Raw genomic sequence first — 17,790 nt, 5'->3', positions numbered from 1 at the left:
AAAAGCTAGATGATGTAAAGGCAATTTGCTGAAAATTTCATTCAAATTAATCCACTATATACCGAGAACTAAGTGGTTGAAATTTCTGGCTAGCCTTGATCATCATTACTAATGTCAGTACGATAAACAGCAGTCTCGATTATCCATTTAATCGTTAAATCGTGAAGGAAAGTTATGCAATAAATCGGCTCACAATCCACTAAAGATCGCAGGCTAGCGATGCCATCTAGAGTTGATTATGGTCTGGATAGGTTAATTAATGTCTAATTAATAATTTAGATAACATTTCAGCCATAAAGAAAGACCTGCAATAGACAGATTTAGCCCTTGCATAATGTATGTTTAATTATCCCGGTTGATGCAGAGAAGTGGGACGTTAAAGTCTATTGCAGATCTTTGTTTTGTCTTTATATATTATATAAACTATTATTTAGACATGTATTCACATGCCAAGCCTACGGTCAACTCTCTAGGCCATCGGGTGGCGAAGATTTAAACGGATTAAAAGAAGTTCGTCATTTAATGATTTAATTTAACGTTGTTACGATAATAAACAATCTATGCCACATCTTGTCCAAATGTCAAACAGTGATAACTTCGATCAGAATAAAGTAATTTGAATGACATTTTCAATATATTCATTTTGCATTATCTATTTTTGAACAGTCAGCTCTTTATCTATATTGTACATAATGCATCTTTAAATTTCATTTCGTACACTGGAGAAGGTATGCCAAAAGACAAATCAAGGAGTATTTGTTGACGATTTTCAGCTAAACAGAATGTCCCAGACGTTTCTTTCTCTGTGTGGAACTTACGATTGCTATAACGAAGATTGTTTGTGTAAGCCTCTGATATCTGGGCACTATGTTTAGTTTTGTACTCACTGAGCCACCGGGGCTTCCAAAAATTCATCAGTCAACATTCACCTACATGATAAAGCAAAGTGTGTGTAAATTTCTTGTGGAGAACTGTCTGTCGGTAATTGGGTTCCATCTGGTAGTCTGAAATCATTCTCCATATCATCATCCCAAGTACCCAATAAACCATTGGTCGACCCCTAGAGATATAAATAGAACATACAATAAACCACTCGTCGACCCCTAGAGATATAAATAGAAATACAAAAAAAAGTGTTCTAGGCCGACTCGGTTGGACACTTCCAGCTAGGCAAAAGAAGCTCGTCCGGAAGACTCAGTCCGACATGCGAATCGAGTAAACCTTGTCTGGTCCTCGTGGAGGAACTGTGGTTCTCTACAGCTAGCTTCGCTTGAGAACTGACTCTAAGCTAGTTGACCGATATTTTAAGTCTTAAATCGACGATATTAGTCGAAAACACTAAATATACTTCGAGAATTTTGAGAAGTATTTATTCTCCTTCCATTCAATGGAAATAAATAGGTTTAAATATAGTCTTTGTGTGTATGACAGATTAGAAACGAAATAGAACCGCATTACAAAATAATATTCTATTTCTGAATATGGCGGGTATTCAGGGCAGAGATCTATTCTCGAAGTATGAAGTAGATGGATCTCTGTGTGCAGAATGGACGTAGTCCCTAGTCGTTTGGAGAGGACGAAAAGCTGAGGTCCCCTGTACATGTTTGCGTGCACACTGATTAGCAGTGAATATTTGCTAGGCCGCTACAATCACTGATAAGGATGACATCGATGCGACTTAATGATCTGACAAATAAAATTCTAAAACATTTTTTATATGTATACTATTCAAAAAAAGTAGGGGATATTTGATTTTTAAGTGTTATTAAAGTCACCTAATGAAACTGACGAAGAAACAAATGACAAAATGAAATGAAGTTCACATTCATCGATTTATTCCAAATGATCGTTAGACTAAGTAAGGCACAGACTGACCATTATAAGGGTAAAATGATACCCGGGGTCAAACAGCAAAGTTACCACAGCATCACAACCAAGTCAGTAACGGGTAAATCCTCCTCTGTTTGCCAAACAAGCATTGATCCGACGTGGCATACTCCTAATGAGACGTCTAAGGTCATTTTGGTCCAGATTGTCCCATTCCTGTTGCAACGCAGCAGCAAGTTCTTGGACATTGGCAGGACGTTGTTGACGTTGACGTAACCTCTGTCCAAGCATGTCCCAGACATGCTCGATGGGGGAGAGGTCGGGACTCAGTGCTGGCCAAGGTAATGTGGTGATGTTCTGTTGTTGGAGGTAACCTGTAACGATCCTGGCCCTGTGACATCTTGCGTTGTCATCCTGGAAGATGAAACGGCGGCCATGACGTCGTGCGAACGGCACAACATGGACTGCCAAGATGTTGTCCCGGTAGTACTGGCCTGTAACACGCCCTGCAACAACATGTAAAGCCGTTCTTCCAGCAACAGTGATGCCTCCCCACACCATAACAGAACCATCCCCAAATCGATCATGTCTGATGACGTTAACGTCTTGGAAGCGCTCGTTTCGACGACGCCACACCCTCCTACGTCTGTCCAAAAAATCAACAGTGAACCTTGACTCATCTGAAAACATCACATTGCTCCAGCGTCGATTATCCCAGTGTTGACGATCCCTACACCAACGACGTCTTGCCTGAATGTGATGATCTCTCAAACAAGGGATCACGCGAGGACGTCGGGCGCGAAGGTGACCCCTATGCAGTCGATTCCGAATCGTCTGGCCACTCACTCTCACACCAGTGTCTGTTTGAAGACGAGCGCTGATCTGATTTGCTGTGATGACACGATTTCTCAAGGGCAAGGTACGGATAAATCGATCCTGGGCTTGAGTTGTCGCCCTTGGTCGACCTGAGCGTGGTCTGTCCTGTACACATTGTGTATCACGGTATCTGGACCATAGCCTGCTTATGACAGACTGAGAAACATTCATCGTCCGCGCCACAACCGCCTGTGTTGTGCCGATCTGTAGCATGCCAAGGGCACGTAACCTTTCATTTTGGGTAAGCCGACGCATATCAAAATTTGTTTTCTGGTCACTAAAACAATTAAACTGATGTTTCCACCCTGGAATTCAATGCCACAATGACTGTAACATTCAAAGTCAGAGTCGTGCAAATCTTGGGTTGGACCCCCATGATGATCCCAAGCATCACCTGCATTCCATGCGGTAGCTATTGGTGCGTTTGGGCGTCACATGTAACTGGAAATGTTTCTTCTGTTAGGTTCTATAGTGACTTTTTTCGTAGTCATTTGCATATTTTAGTATTATGCCCCCAAAATCAAATATCCCCTACTTTTTTTGAATAGTATATTAGAAAAATAAATAAAGACGTTTTTGAAGTATTTGTATAGGTAAAACTTTTTTCTTATTCAGTGTAAATGGGTATTAAAATGAGTAAAAGACAACCAGTAACCTTCTTATGTTAACAATCCACGCGCCATTGAGTCAATGATTGACGCCGCGGGATGTGACGTCACGTGTTGAAGATAGTCATCTTTTACAGAGAAGACTTTCGTAATTCTTTACGAAACAGATTGGTTTGCGTGCACGTAAAATAACCCTTGACCGGTGGAATTCGATCACTGTCGATGTGATTACAGAAACTGAAAGTATACCTTGAATTCAGGTGGTATGACAACAGTAAGATGAAGAAGTTGATTAACGGCAGCAACTAATACCCCAACACCTGACTGGAACATTATGGTAAAATTAGACTGTGGGTTACTGTTATAACCAACACTATTCTGTACCACAGACACACCTGTACGTAATAAACACAAATGAGCAAAGATCTGATTTTCAATACCCAAGAGAATTGTCTAATATCGCTATTAGCCTATGACAATTATCCTTGGGAACGTAATTGGAAAATACAATTTTATGACACCTTATAAACCTATAACGGTAAATTTCTTCGATCTTTGGAATATATTCTATGCCTGGAATAACTTGCGGTCTGAAAGTCGGGGCGGCTTTGAATATATACAGGGGAGTTTGGGGTTATTCTTCTGAAAGTGTTTCTTTGAACCTGTAACAAGTTCTTCTTCCAGGTTTGGATTTCTTCCATAAGAAAACATGATATAAGATTTTTGTTACTGGAATTCTGAGATATTCTCATTTTACGTACATGTAAACATAGACGGTTTATAAGCAGGACATGGGGGCATGGCAATGGACAACGTAAATATAGTCGTTCGGGCGGGACGAAAACCTGAGGTTCTGTGTACACATTAGCGTGCACGTAAATATAAGGCGTACGCCTGTCTTCATTGTATAGCCCAGTCGGAGCAGAACAGTAGGACGCTAAACCCCATTTCATTAATTTTTTTCTTATTGACTGTTAATGAAACCTACCTATATAGTCTTGCCATTCTGGTTCTGATCCGCCAAACACCCTAGTCTTATTATTAACAATAACATTTAAAACTGGTCCCGAGCTCCCAACTGGAGAATTAAACCTGATCTCCACTACACAACTGCCTGGAGCTTTCATCACCACACCAGATAATACCGTTATATTTATTGGTAATAGCGGGGTGTATGATAAATGCGCTACAAAATACATAGCATATATTTATATTACCCTGGGCCTTGTTTTTCGAAATCTTAACTAAAGATAAAATCCAAATTTTAGTAGATACTTCAATTTTGACTGGCTAAGCACTAAAATCAATCTTATATTATCCAATCAAATTACTAAAATTTGGATTTTATCGGAGTTAAAATTTGGTGAAACAGGCCCCTGACTTGATACTTATATTTATTTGGTGATAATTTCTATATCGATATATGAATTTCAATGATGTGATATTTATTGTACGGGGTGGGGGGGGAGCTCACGGTGGCTAAGTGAGTAAGAGGCTGGCTTGCTATTCTGGAGGTAGGTGGTTCGATCCCGGTGTTGGCCGAGAAAGTTCATTGGGATTTTCCGGCGTGATTTCCCCTTATCAGTGGTGCAGGACGTAGGGTCTGACAAGGACAGCTGTCTAGTCGTTCTGATGGGACGAAAAACCGAGGTCCTGTGTACACATTGGCATGCACGTAAAAGGTCCCTTGGCACTTGGAATCCGATATAAGACTAGGCCATAGCAGTGGGAGGACCCGGAGAAAACCCAGGAGGTTGGACAGGTGACCCTACTCCTTGTCACGTACAACCGGGAATCAAAACCACGCCAATCGGTTTAATTAGAGTCATGAATAGAATAAAACCGAGAGTAATCAAAGTGGTATTATGGGTGAGATGGAATAAGATTGCAATCTGTTTTCGATTACAATAGAATTCTAGTCGAACGAAAAGTTGCTCATTAATAAACAGGAAGTATATTCCATAGAATTGTGACCTGTGTATTAAATATATCAGAAACACATATTACATCGACAGTAATCATTAATAATCAGTGATATCTGTCAACATATTATTGTAACGAGAGACTTATATTAATACTTACTGTCTTCAAATCTTCCCTGTATGGACATCTGATCGTGTTTTAATAACCAATATTCACCTCTACCATAAAAATCATAGGAAACTAAATCAAATGTTGTTATATGAGGATCGCCGTAAATAAACGCTGAAAAGATATCAAGTATTAGGCTTCCCTGCAGTTTGTGCCCTGGGACCTGTTTTACGAAATTTTAACTAAGATAAAATCCAAATTTTAGTAATTTGATTGGATAATATTAGATTGATTTTAGTGCTTAGCCAATCAAAATTGAAGTATCTACTAAAATTTGAATTTTATCTTTAGTTAAGTTTTCGAGAAACAGGGTCCAGAAGCCCATCTTTTCCCGGCAAGACCACAAAATCTGTGTTGATTTAAATTGGCAAATAATTCGTGTTTTCAATGTCAAAGACTTTGGGTGATATTGAGTTAGAGATTTAGCTACTTTAAACGTAGCACACAACCCGTCGTGCGTGTTTTGACATGCACTTGTTTGGTAGCCCACAGACCAGCCGCAAGAAACAGGGTGAAATGTTACATGTATATGTGCATGACCAAAAGTCTCTACGGTCAGTCTGCGATCTTCTACGGTGCCGATCACACGCAAGTGATGCGTAAGAGCGACGCACAAGTTTACTACCCCCCACCCCCCATAGACTGCCCGTAGTAGCACGTACGGCGGGTTGTGGGACAGGCTTTAAGTCGCCCATGCTAATAAAGTCCCGATGCGTGTTTTTAAGGCTATAGAATCACTTGAAAACAACCTATAATATTGTAACAAATGAATCTCTAATGGTTCAGTCCCGTTCAGTATGTGGCATTAAAATTCCATTGATCAATGCTGCTCGCGTTGCAATAAGCCCATCGCCATTTTGTTGTCCGCGAAAATTTATATTGATAGGTCTTTTTTTACAATCGATTGAACCCAAGCCGGGACATTTTCTAGCATTTGGTATTTTGATTTTGCTTTCTTAAAGATGCATTTTTATTTAAGATTTAGATAAAGAACTGACCGTTCTTACCATAATAGTTCAAAAACAGATAATGCAAAATGAATATATTGAAAAAATTCATTCAAATTACTCTTTTCTGACCGAAGTTATCTCTGGTTGAGCTTTTGACCAGATGTGACATAAATTATTCATTATCGTAACAATGGTATTTGTTATTCTGAACAATTTTGTATTCTACTCTACTGGATTAGAAATGTTGGACACCGTCAACACTTATCGGCTGATCAAAGACGCCAGTTTCCAATAGCCTTAAAATATAAACTTCGGTGAATTACTGACCTGTTTTAGGCGGGGAATAATTCTTACAGTCACGTGTTGCTCTTTGCTCCATATATAAATCACACTGTTGATATTCTACCCAGAGGCAACAATGATAGAAACTAATGACGTCATGGATCCAGTGGGACAAGGAAGGGACATAACCTGGTTTATTAAATGGTGGCGCTCCCCAGTCATGGGCTCGATCTGGTGTAGAGCCTTGATAAGAATCAGCGGCATATTTCAAACTTCCATCCTCGTTGTAACAACATTGATTCCCAGCGCCGGACGCCCTGTAAATTGATTGGTGATTTGAAAATGTCAGAATACTGCGATATAGCCTACAAAGATGAATTATTGCGAAGTTGTTCCTGATAATGGTGAGTTTCCTACTAGCGAGTACTACCGGTAGCCTACCTAAACACCAGATTGATCCCGGTTTGAATTTAATACCCCCCATTTCCGCCCCCAAACAGGCGCCATAGAGGGCCTATCTTATTCAGTAGAGAAACGTAATGATTAAATTAAATGGGGTTTAATTAATGTTTTCTATACCAACCGAGCTGATAAAGACGGGCATATATAACGCAGGGCTTTATGGGGGAAATTCCGACTATCTTTTATTGTATTCCAATGATCAATGGTTCTTTACTTGCATGCACACGCAGACCTCCGTTTTTTCCCGGCCGAAAGACTAGATGCCGAACATTGTGTACTATACCACTGAAAAGGGGAAATCAAGCTGGAAAATTCGAGGAACAGTCTCCCCCAATAACGGGACGAGCCTATGAGCTCATGGGCTCGAGCCGCAACTACTGAGCCAACATGGCGCTATGAAAACTAATTTCCTGGTTCACAGATCTGGTAGTAGATATTATCTAGAGTAAATATCCCTTTAAAATTGTCGGCGATATCACTTCGTTGAAAGCGGACGTTAAATAAAACTATTTCACAAATTTAAAATTAATTGAAAACTTACGTGGGGTTTACAGATCGAACGCAATGAATTGCACCTATATGGTAATGACAAGCACTTCCGGTGTGCATATTACAACCAACGTCTGGCTGCCAGCGACCAAAATCTGTTATAGCTTGATTCAGATTACAGGGACATGCCAAAAGTTCTTCCTGCCAAGCCATATTTAACTTGTCTTTTTCATACCATTTCTGACATTTCTGAGAGTTCCAATCGGCACCATAGGTTTGTTCCATGTAATCCCTTACAAACCATCCGAGTGGTACAACACCGTATGTGTAAGAACTGTTCAAAACAAAAATGATACATGTCGTTTAATGAGAGGGAGAGACAGAGACAGAGAGAGAGAGAGAGGGTGGGAGAGAGAGAGAGAGAGAGAGAGGTCTTTACTTTTAGCAGTGGGTGGAATACGCTACCCTACGTACAGACATACCATTGCACTACCTAAGCCCTACGATTAGCATTACATAGTGGCATTAGTAATAGGATATGACAAAAGTTGGAGAGATACTAGAATTATCCACCAGTTTTTGGCTTAAACTATGTATGAAGTAAGACTGGTGGTTGAATGTTCAACCTGTATGGCTAATCTGATTGGTGGACATATTCCAAAGCATAGTCTACATATTTGTTAGCCATGTGATCTCCTCATATGAGAAGTTGTATAAAGTGTTTTAGACGGATTAAGCATACCCTACATGATTCACGAAACTCGCCAGTACCTGTGTAACTCGTCAGTAAATATTTAAAATCTTTAATTTATGAACAAAAGAACGTTTCAAATCGGAATGTGGTAAGCCAAAAACCTGATGGAAGTCGTTATTTAAAGGAGCTAAATCGCTAATATTTTGGACCAAGAAATTGGCACAAATGAGTCGCAACACATATAATAATGTAATATGAATTTATATAAACTGTTTTACATTCAATTGTGTCCGTTTTACTGTGAATTGTCATTAGTTATGATCGGCGAAATATGGCAGAAGTCTCAACCGCAAGTCAGTTTCTAGTGTCTGGTTATTCCAGTCAACACCGATATCATTTATTGCGCATGCTCTCCAAATAAGAATATGATATCATTGTTTGACATGACTTGTGGAATATGTCTAGCCTCATTCTTTGATCACCTTGTTACAAATGGCACTGAAACGCATTATGGTACACGATTCGTGTACCAATGGTAAAATGTTTATTTTGTCTTAAATATTGGATATCAGAAGCCCATCTTTTCCAGGTAAGATCACACCACCATTGCTGATTTAAATTGCAAAAAAATCGTGTTTTCAATGTCGAAGATTTTGGATGATATTGAGTTACGGACTTAGCTACTTTAAAATACATAATTAAAGGACAATATTGGTGCCAGTCATTATCACATATGTGATAGAGCTGGTTAAACACATTCCAAATATAATTTTAACTCAGAGATCATTGCTACGATAGCTGAGTAATACAGTTTTCCAGAATCGGAAGTGACGAACGCCAAAGGAAAACACGAGTCATCTCTCTATATAACTGACTGATGTGACGAGTGACAACGGATATACGGGCGAATTTCTGCTCACTAATAATTTATTCGAAGACCAAAAGTTGTTGTATGAGATTGTGAGAGGATATCTGACAATTCATAAAAAAAAAATGACTGCCACTAGATAAGTGAACACGAAAGAAAAACAGAAAAAGTCCGTGCATTACCATGTTTTTTATTAAAGATATAGAATGAATATAAACAAGGGAATGTACGGACTATTTCTATTTTTCTCGTGTTCTCTTATCTAATGAGATTCAATTACTTTATTGAATTGTCAGGTGTCCTCTTACAGTCCCATATATCAACTTTGGTCTTCGAAGGAATTATTAGTGAGCAGAAATTCGGCCGTATATCCGTTATCACTCGTCACATCAGTCAGTTATATAGAGAGATGCCTCGTGTTTTCCTTTGGTGTTCATCACTTCCGACTCAGGAAACCTGTATTACTCAGCTATCGTAGCAATGATCTCTGTGTTAAAATTATATTTGGAATGTGTTTAACCAGCTCTATCACACATGTGATAATGACTGGCACCAATATTGTCCTTTAAGTAGCTGTTATCTCACTAAGGTGTTAAGACCGTGACTATAATACACTATAAGTGGCATGTTTTACAGCTAGTTACACACTTGTTTATTAATGATATCCGCCACATCATGGTTGGGTTTATGTTTACACCAGAAATGACATCTTTAATTTACAGCTAATTATATCAAATATCAAATTTCTTAATCAATCCTAATTATAAACGTAAGCAGACGACATGGAGGATAAACACGACTACCTGAGACTGAAGAATCATTAGAATTGATTACCTGTTTTTAGTTGAAGCAGTCCAGTATTGCCTGGGTAATCGTACCTCAACAACCCCCATCTCGTACATCCAGCACTGGTCACCCTTGCATTGATGATCAGCAGTTTTGAAGGTATATTGTCCTTCAGCATTCAACACGTCCTTTCCGAGTACATCCAGCAATTCCCAATAAAACTAAAACCACAGAAATAGCGATGGTTAACATTATTTTGTGATGAATTATTTCTGGAGACCATGGCATACATTACTCTTGGTAATCGTTACCAACATGTAGTTGTTCCTTTACGTGACTAATCGGAAGCTATTGTGGCTCGGTGTGGCCCCCTAACCTTGGGGTTCCGTGTTCGATCCCTGCGTTGGCCGAGAAAGTTCATTGAGATTTTCCGGTATGACCCCCCCCCCTTGTCAGTCGATAACTGGTCTGCAGCCAGAGGCCACAATTAAGAGGGGCCCATAAATTAGTTCTAAAATAATACCTGCTAAATATTGCATATGGAGGTTCAAACTGTCTTCCACGACAAAAAAAAAGGATTGACGTATTTAAACAGTGATATTTGGGACGTAACGATGTACAAGGTCCGTTACACAACCTCTTCAGATTCAGGATTCTAAGGTAAAAAGGGATCTTTAATTCATCTGAATAATGCAAAAATATCACACCTTTTCCTGAAGAATCTCCTTTGTCCAAACATATAGCTTATTTTGGCTTAAAATTAGCCTATTTTGACACGAAAAACCTGATAATATTTTTTGGAGCTCTAAAAAGTAATTTCTTTGGGTATAGTTTAGGAGGCGGGTGCTCATTTCCCATTCTTTGTCTCCAACGCTAATAAACATAAAATATACGCTTACCCCATTTTCGTCTTCTCGATAACCTATTAAGTTAATATCTACTGTTGCACTACCACCAGCATCATTTAAACCAGCTATATCCCATTTTAAAGATAGTTCTTCAGGGTTGGTTTCATTCCAAACAACTCTTTCTGGATTCTGGGGGTTTATAGGGTAAACGTGATGATTTGATCTTCCGAATAAAACTGTAGTAAAATATTAAAACAGCTGGGTTATTTCAGTTCAGTCATGTTTTGTTTTAGATGTAAGGGGGCTGCACCAGGATTTTCTAAGAATGAGGAGCAAGATAGAGGGCCTGGCCAGGCGCAACGTTTAGTCGGCGTGTAGGTAAAAGATCCCATGGCTGATGGAATTCGTCCTGATTGGCCCAGTCAGAGCAGATGAGTAGGACGTTAAACTTTATTTCATTTCCTTTTCTAAGTATAAGGTCCAGAAACATGGGTAGATGGGGTTTTGTTTATAAGACCTGGCCACAAGTTTGAGTAAATTCTTAACTTAAGCCTGAGAATGCTTTGTGAACTTGGGGCCTGGCCTCGAGTTCACAAAGCATTCTCAGACTTAAGTTAAGAATTTACTTAACTTTCAATCACTGTTTATGAGAAATATCTTTGACCCAGAAACACACAACTTTGCACATGATTTCTTATTGATGTATTTGATACATTAAAACAACAAAAGTATTATAAAGGGCTATGTTTTAGTTAAAATAAGGCGAACCGGTTTGAGTAAATTCTTAACTGAAGCCTGAGAATGCTTTGTGAACTCGGGGCCAGAACCATTTGTGAACGAATTAAGACACAAATGATTTACTTTTTATCCATATATAATATTATTATCTGTTTAAACTATCCTGGAATGACCTTCTGGTGTTGGGTGTGTGTGAGTTAGTCAGTGGGGTTTGACACTCCCTTCCACTTAGGGTGATATCGCTGACAAGTGTTTCTTTGAAAACTTGCGGGAGGAGTCGTCACACAAGAGGTTAAAGGTTGAAGACGGGTACATGATTAAGAGATCTAATCACTTCCATTTACTTGGGAGGGGGGGGGGATGGATGGCAGAATGGTTAGGGCGCGCTGCATCTTAAGGTGGTTTCGATTCCCCGGTTGTATATATGTGACAAGGAGTAGGGTAGCCTGTCCAACCTCGTAGATTTTCCCAGGGTCCCCCGGTTTCTCCCACTGCTAAAAACCCATAGGCAAGCGAATTATTGAAATAAAATTGAACTATATGTTGGTCCCGAAATGACCTAGTTCGTGTCTTGTGGACGTTAAAGCCCATTTTTTTCTGTCTCTTTCGATTTACTTTATTAAAGGCGCCTTATGAGTGCGATGTCGGGTGTGTGCGTGTGTGTGTGTTGTGTGTTAAGCTTATGGAATAGGTCCCGTTAATGCGTTTACTGTTTCGAAGCAGATATGATTTCGTGGATTTGTGGCATACATAAACTAGTAAACTCTTACCAATATGAAAATGTCCAGTTAGTGTCTGTGATTGACCTTGAGTGACAACCAAATTGACCACACCCCTTTCTGTTAACTTTGGTACCTCACAGTGAATTTTGGGCGAATTAGGAAATATCATAGCCTGTGTTTCTTCCGCAAATCCGAATTTACACGTGGCCTGAACATCCGGTTGGGTACAATATCCTGATATCTCTATTATTTCTCCGCCATACATGTTAGCAAACTGGGGATAGAATTCCAATTTTCCTAAAATAATACTCATTAAAATCAATAATTGATATTTTTAAGTGCAACGAGGAAACCCCTAAATACAACACACACAAACATTCATAATTAAAGAGTAATTAAACGAAAAAATTACAAAATATTTTATAAAAAAATCTTTTAGTCAGAAGGGTCCTTTTAGGTGAGGTTTTGGTGATCTAGCTAGAAACTGTTCCACACATTTCGTCTCTCCCGCTCTCCGTATAGAAAATGTGCCCTTTAACCTTAGTTTTGCTTTTATAATTTCAACAAACACGCACGCATTATCCTAGACTAAAAAGTAACTCAGGGTTAATTGACATCTAGAAGTGCGGTTAAATATTTACAAGAAAAACATCTCAAGATTGGACATAACTTCGGGTGTTTGATCTCTGCATTGGCCGACGTGGTTTCCCCTTGTCAGTGGTGCAGAACGGAGGGCCTGACAAGGACAGCTGTCTAGTCCTTCGGATGAGACGAAAAACCGAGGTCCCGTGTATACATTGGAATGCACGTAAAAGAACCCTTGGCAGTTGGAATTCGATATAAGAGTAGGCGATAGTGCCGCTGCCCGGGCAAAATTTCCCTCATAGCATACTGTATGGCGTATGCCCGTCTTCATTAGCCCAGTAGAGGAGCAGAACAGTAGGACGTTAAACCCCATTTCATTTCATTTGGACATAACTACTTCTCTGTTATTTACAAACGACCTTTCGTAAGACACAGCATAGGTTACATATTCAAGTTTAATTAGCTTGGAAACGAATAGGAACTGTATAATTACGTTATTAAATAACAACAAAAACATCCCAAGATTGGACATAACTACTTCTCTATTGTTTACAAACGACGTTTCGTAAGACACAACATAGGTTTCGTATTCAAGTTTAAAGGAGCTAAATCGCTAACATTTGGGGCCTAGAAATTGACAAAAGTGGGTCGCAACGCATATAATACTGTAATATGAATGTATATAAACTGATTTACATTCAGTGGTTTCCGTTTTTACTCCAATTTCAAAATCAGTTATGTTCGGCGAAATAAGCCAGCAGTCTCAAGCGAGTGCAAATTTCTAGCGTCTGGTTATTCCAGTCTACAAAAGCCGTTTGATTTGATGCAATGTGTCTAGCCTCGTCCCTAGAGTCTCTTGATACAACTGGGGCTGAAGCGCATTATGGTACACGATTCGTGTACCAATGGTAAAATGTTTATTTTGATATCAAAAGCCCATCTTTTTCCGGTAAGATCACAACATGAATGTTGATTTAATTTGACAAATAAATCGTGTTTTCAATGTTGAAGATTTTGGATAATATTGAGTTAGAGACTGAGCTACTTTAATTAGCTTGAAAACGAATAGGAACTGTATAATTATGTTATTAACCCCTTAACTGCGTAGGACGTTATATAACGTCCTGGACAACTGCCACTCACCGTGTGTAGGACGTAATATAACGCCCTGGAGGTATTTTCCCCAACCTATTCTTCGAACACGATCTCGGCATTGTGCCAGGACGTTTTATTACGCCTGGTCGAGGAATCTAATTGAAGGGAGACAACTCTATTTTTATATTTAGTTTTATTTTGGTTTAAGACCACTCAAATTTGTATTCAGGAAAAAATAGGCCCAAATATGATGTTTTTCGTCAAATTAATTACGCAATAGGGGGTAGTTAACGTCAAATTAATTACACAGTTAAGGGGTTAAATAACAGTGAAGTATTTACACCATAAATATCTGGTGTTGTTGTGTTTTTCTTGAAAACGTGACTTTATTAAATAATAGAGAAGTAATCATATGTATCTTGTGATGTTTTTTGTTGAGAATGATATGGGTTTACTTCTACCTGATGGTGAATTAGGAGGAAGACAGCCCCCTCTGATTATCACTTGCTCGGATACTTTATATATAAATCGTCCAACTGTATCACTGCCTTGTAAGTTTGGAAGTTGGTTTAATTTAGTTGAAGAACAGTCATCATCACAGTACACATCGGTCCATCCAATATTATATCCACCATTCATTCCAGCCTACACAAACATAACAACATTCCAATAAATAACCAAACAAAGTGGAGTGTATAGTTGCTAATTTATTCAGTTCTACATACTGTTTGGCGAATACCTACTCTAAGAACCCAATCTTAAAATACAGATTTATATTTCATTTCGTTTTTTTATACTTTCGCTGACCTACGCTACATGAAGATTTGACAAGTTGTACTCGAAGTTCGTGTCAGGGGTCATACGAGTGGCGTTTTACCCTATGAGCGTTGACGTTTCTAGTGGTTTAACCACAGTTCCGTGCATGGCACGCCAAGAAGTCGCCGTAACAGACTATTTTATTGGCTTATCCCTCAATTCAACCAAAAGGCCCGTAATATAACAACTCTTCCAGATCCTAGTGTAGTAAAGACAAGTAAAGAACCCTAACAGTTTTTAATTCTCTAAATAATTTTAGTTCTCTAAGAACAATTAAAATATGTCTTAGTTCCTTAAGAGCCATCAAAATAAGTTTCAGTTCTCTAAGAACCATCAAAGTGTGTTTTAGTTCCCTAAGATCCTTCAAAGTATTCTTAGTTCTCTAAAAAAACCTTCATAGTAAGTTTTAGTTCTCTAAGAACCTTCTAAGTAAGTTTTAGGTCCCTAAGAACCTTCAAAATATGTCATAGTTCTCTAAGAACCCCCATTGTAAGTCTTAGTTCTCTAAGAACCTTGAAAGCAGATCTTACCTGATAGTATGTATGTCCTGTGGAGTCCATTTTACCATAATTAAAGATGGTGAATGTCTGACTTTTACCAGCTACAATAACTAACTGGAATGTATTGGTCTGAAATATGACAGAAACATTATTTGATATAACCCCCAGACCTCAAGTAGGCTGTTGTAATCTTCTCTTGTCAGGGATTAGGGTCGTGGGCTGTCAAGAAAAGTGTGTTTAGTCGTCCGGAAGGGACATAAATCGAGTTCCATTCGTGTACTTATTGGTATACCCACAAAATTAACTTTGACAGTATAAAATGGAAGAACAGTAGATAGTCTTGTGAGTAAGGCGCTGGCTCGCTAGCCTGGAGGTCCCGGGTTTGATCACAGCAATAGTCGAGAAAGTTCATCGGGAATTCCGGTGTGGTTTCCCTTTGTCACTAGTGCAAGGAACAGTGTGTAGTCATTCGGATGGGACAAAAAATGGCGTCCATTGTAGGCTACGTGCACGTAAAAGAGCCGTGGAAATTGAAATTCGAAACGAGTTGGGAATCCGTAGGGCCGCTTAACGGGAAAAATTTTCGCGATCATAGCACAGTGCGTGGTGAACGACAGTCTTCAGTAGCCCAGTTGGTGCAGAAATTTAGGACGTTAAAGCTCATTTCATTTCAATATTTTTAACATTGGATTAAATATACCTGTGTGCACGCGTTTCCTTGACAACCATCTGCAGCACTGATTACATCTGTGACGTCAACCCATGTTACAACCAGGGCGGTATCAGCGGTAAATAACTTGACACCGACTACGTTAGTGATCATATATAGTTCAAGCAGCTGTAAGAAAGTTGGATCACTGTCGACAGATACACTTCTATAATATATAGTTCCTGGAATATCCGTTGTGTCAGCAGTGTTGGGTTCACCATTATAATAATAGGGTGCTATGAAGGGATAATTGTGCTCCTTTGGATTTTCTCGCCAATATTTAGGAATATAGGTCGTATTGGGGTTGAAACTGACGTATCCATCTTTAGATATCTGTGGAAAAACATAAATATACCATTAACCAAATACATTTTTTATCAAAACAAAATTAAATTGTTTCTTTGATAAAGACATGGGTACTCGTGACGAAATGTTGCATATTAATAAATTAGGTAATTGTTTTCCTATCCAAATTGTACACAGTGTTACAGTTACATCAATAAATCTCAGAAAATAGAGTAAAATTCCTGTTTTATAGAATTTTTATGATTATAACTTTAAACAATGTATTTAAACGATTATATGTTGTTTTTACCAGCCCCTTGGTCCTGCACGCCGGAAAATCCCGATAAACTTTCTCGGTCGACGTGGGGATCAAATAGGAACATCCAGGTTAGCGAACCAACGTCTTACTCACTAAACCATCGTGGCTCCCCAATAATTACAAAAGGTGGGGGAATAAAAGCTGGAATCTCCGGTTACTGTTATTTTGGGAAGATTTTGTCATGTAATTCCTCGTTATTTGTGAACTAAGTCTATCCATGATATGATTAGTCAAACATACTTACGTATAATGTACTGAAACTACGACCAAAATAATTAATAGCGGTTGGTAGGTTTATTAGAAGGAGTCTCGTAGAGTCATCTATTGTACTATCACCAACGTCAGTACCGAATGGATAGAGTGCTGTGTCATCACCTACAAGAAACAGTTTTATAAACTTAGAACAATAGTGCGTCTCAAATCTCAAATCTTTTTTTTTTTTTGGTGGGGGGGGGGGGGCGTGGTTCAAGTAGAACGATATAAAGCGCCTAGCACAATTTTCTTTCGTATGTTCAAGATTTTGATGTGTTTTGCGTTTAGGGAGGATAACAAACGCCCGAAAGACACAAGCTCTACGTAAGCTACTGCCTTAGAGAAATATATGTTTTTAAAATATGGTATGACAATAAGCTGCCCCTTTAATAAATATAATTTTGATGTGCATTGTGTTGCGTTTTACGGGGAGTTGGGAGTTGGGATTTGGGGGGGGGGGGGGCAAACGCCCGAATGACACAAGCTCTTTGTACTCCACTGCGAAATAATTATTTATGTTCTAAAAATACGGTCTCACAAAAATGTCCCGTCGTTGAATGAAATAAGTAGCCCTCTCCTGACGGGATATTTTCTCAAAATGATTTATAACCACGATGTCTTCCCTGTATAAAATATTTTCAATTGTCGTAGTGAAGATACCACTTGTTAGATTAAAGTACTCACACTGATCCGCAGTGAATATTTGCTTGGCCGCGACAATCACTGATAAGGATGACATTGATGCGGCTTAATGAGCTAGAAATATTAACTTTTTGCCTGCGACAAATTAAATTCTAAAACATTTTTTGTATATATTGGAAAAATAAATAAAGGCGTTTAACGTATTTGTAGGTAAAAATTATTTCCGATTTAGTGTAAATGGGTATTAAAATGACTAAAATGCAGCATTCTCTCCGAAGCAGTTATGTCTTATGTAAACAATGCACGCGCCATTCAGCCAATGATTCACACCGCGTGCTGTGACAGC

At 38.8% G+C, this 17,790-nt stretch overlaps 1 protein-coding gene across 1 annotated transcript; it reads right to left on the bottom strand.

The window, feature by feature from the left end:
- Positions 1–1,025: 1,025 nt before the first annotated feature.
- LOC126830532 (protein mesh) lies at positions 1,026–17,416 on the bottom strand. Its single transcript, XM_050560928.2, has 14 exons — positions 17,341–17,416; positions 16,795–16,925; positions 15,938–16,279; positions 15,268–15,366; positions 14,383–14,566; positions 12,290–12,538; positions 10,833–11,017; positions 9,982–10,154; positions 7,638–7,919; positions 6,680–6,951; positions 5,394–5,516; positions 4,300–4,497; positions 3,561–3,706; positions 1,026–1,103 (listed from the first exon to the last, which is right to left on the bottom strand). The coding sequence occupies exons 3-14, from the start codon at positions 16,058–16,060 to the stop codon at positions 1,026–1,028; spliced, it is 2,112 nt and encodes a 703-aa protein (XP_050416885.1). The 5' UTR covers positions 16,061–16,279; positions 16,795–16,925; positions 17,341–17,416.
- Positions 17,417–17,790: the final 374 nt, after the last annotated feature.

Source organism: Patella vulgata, chromosome 8, assembly GCF_932274485.2.
Source record: "Patella vulgata chromosome 8, xgPatVulg1.2, whole genome shotgun sequence".
Lineage (NCBI taxonomy): Eukaryota > Metazoa > Mollusca > Gastropoda > Patellidae > Patella > Patella vulgata.
Note: the sequence above shows the minus strand (reverse complement) of the source record. Positions and strands in the feature narration are given on the sequence as shown.

Bases quoted from the DNA above. Each gene is read 5' to 3' on its own strand.
- LOC126830532 (XM_050560928.2), bottom strand. From the start codon at position 16,060: ATGATCACTAACGTAGTCGGTGTCAAGTTATTTACCGCTGATACCGCC. The intron at 15,367-15,937 runs GTATATTTAATC...GTCATATTTCAG, and splicing joins AAGGAAACGCGTGCACACAG to ACCAATACATTCCAGTTAGT. The intron at 3,707-4,299 runs GTAGGTTTCATT...TATTACGTACAG, and splicing joins AGAATGGCAAGACTATATAG to GTGTGTCTGTGGTACAGAAT.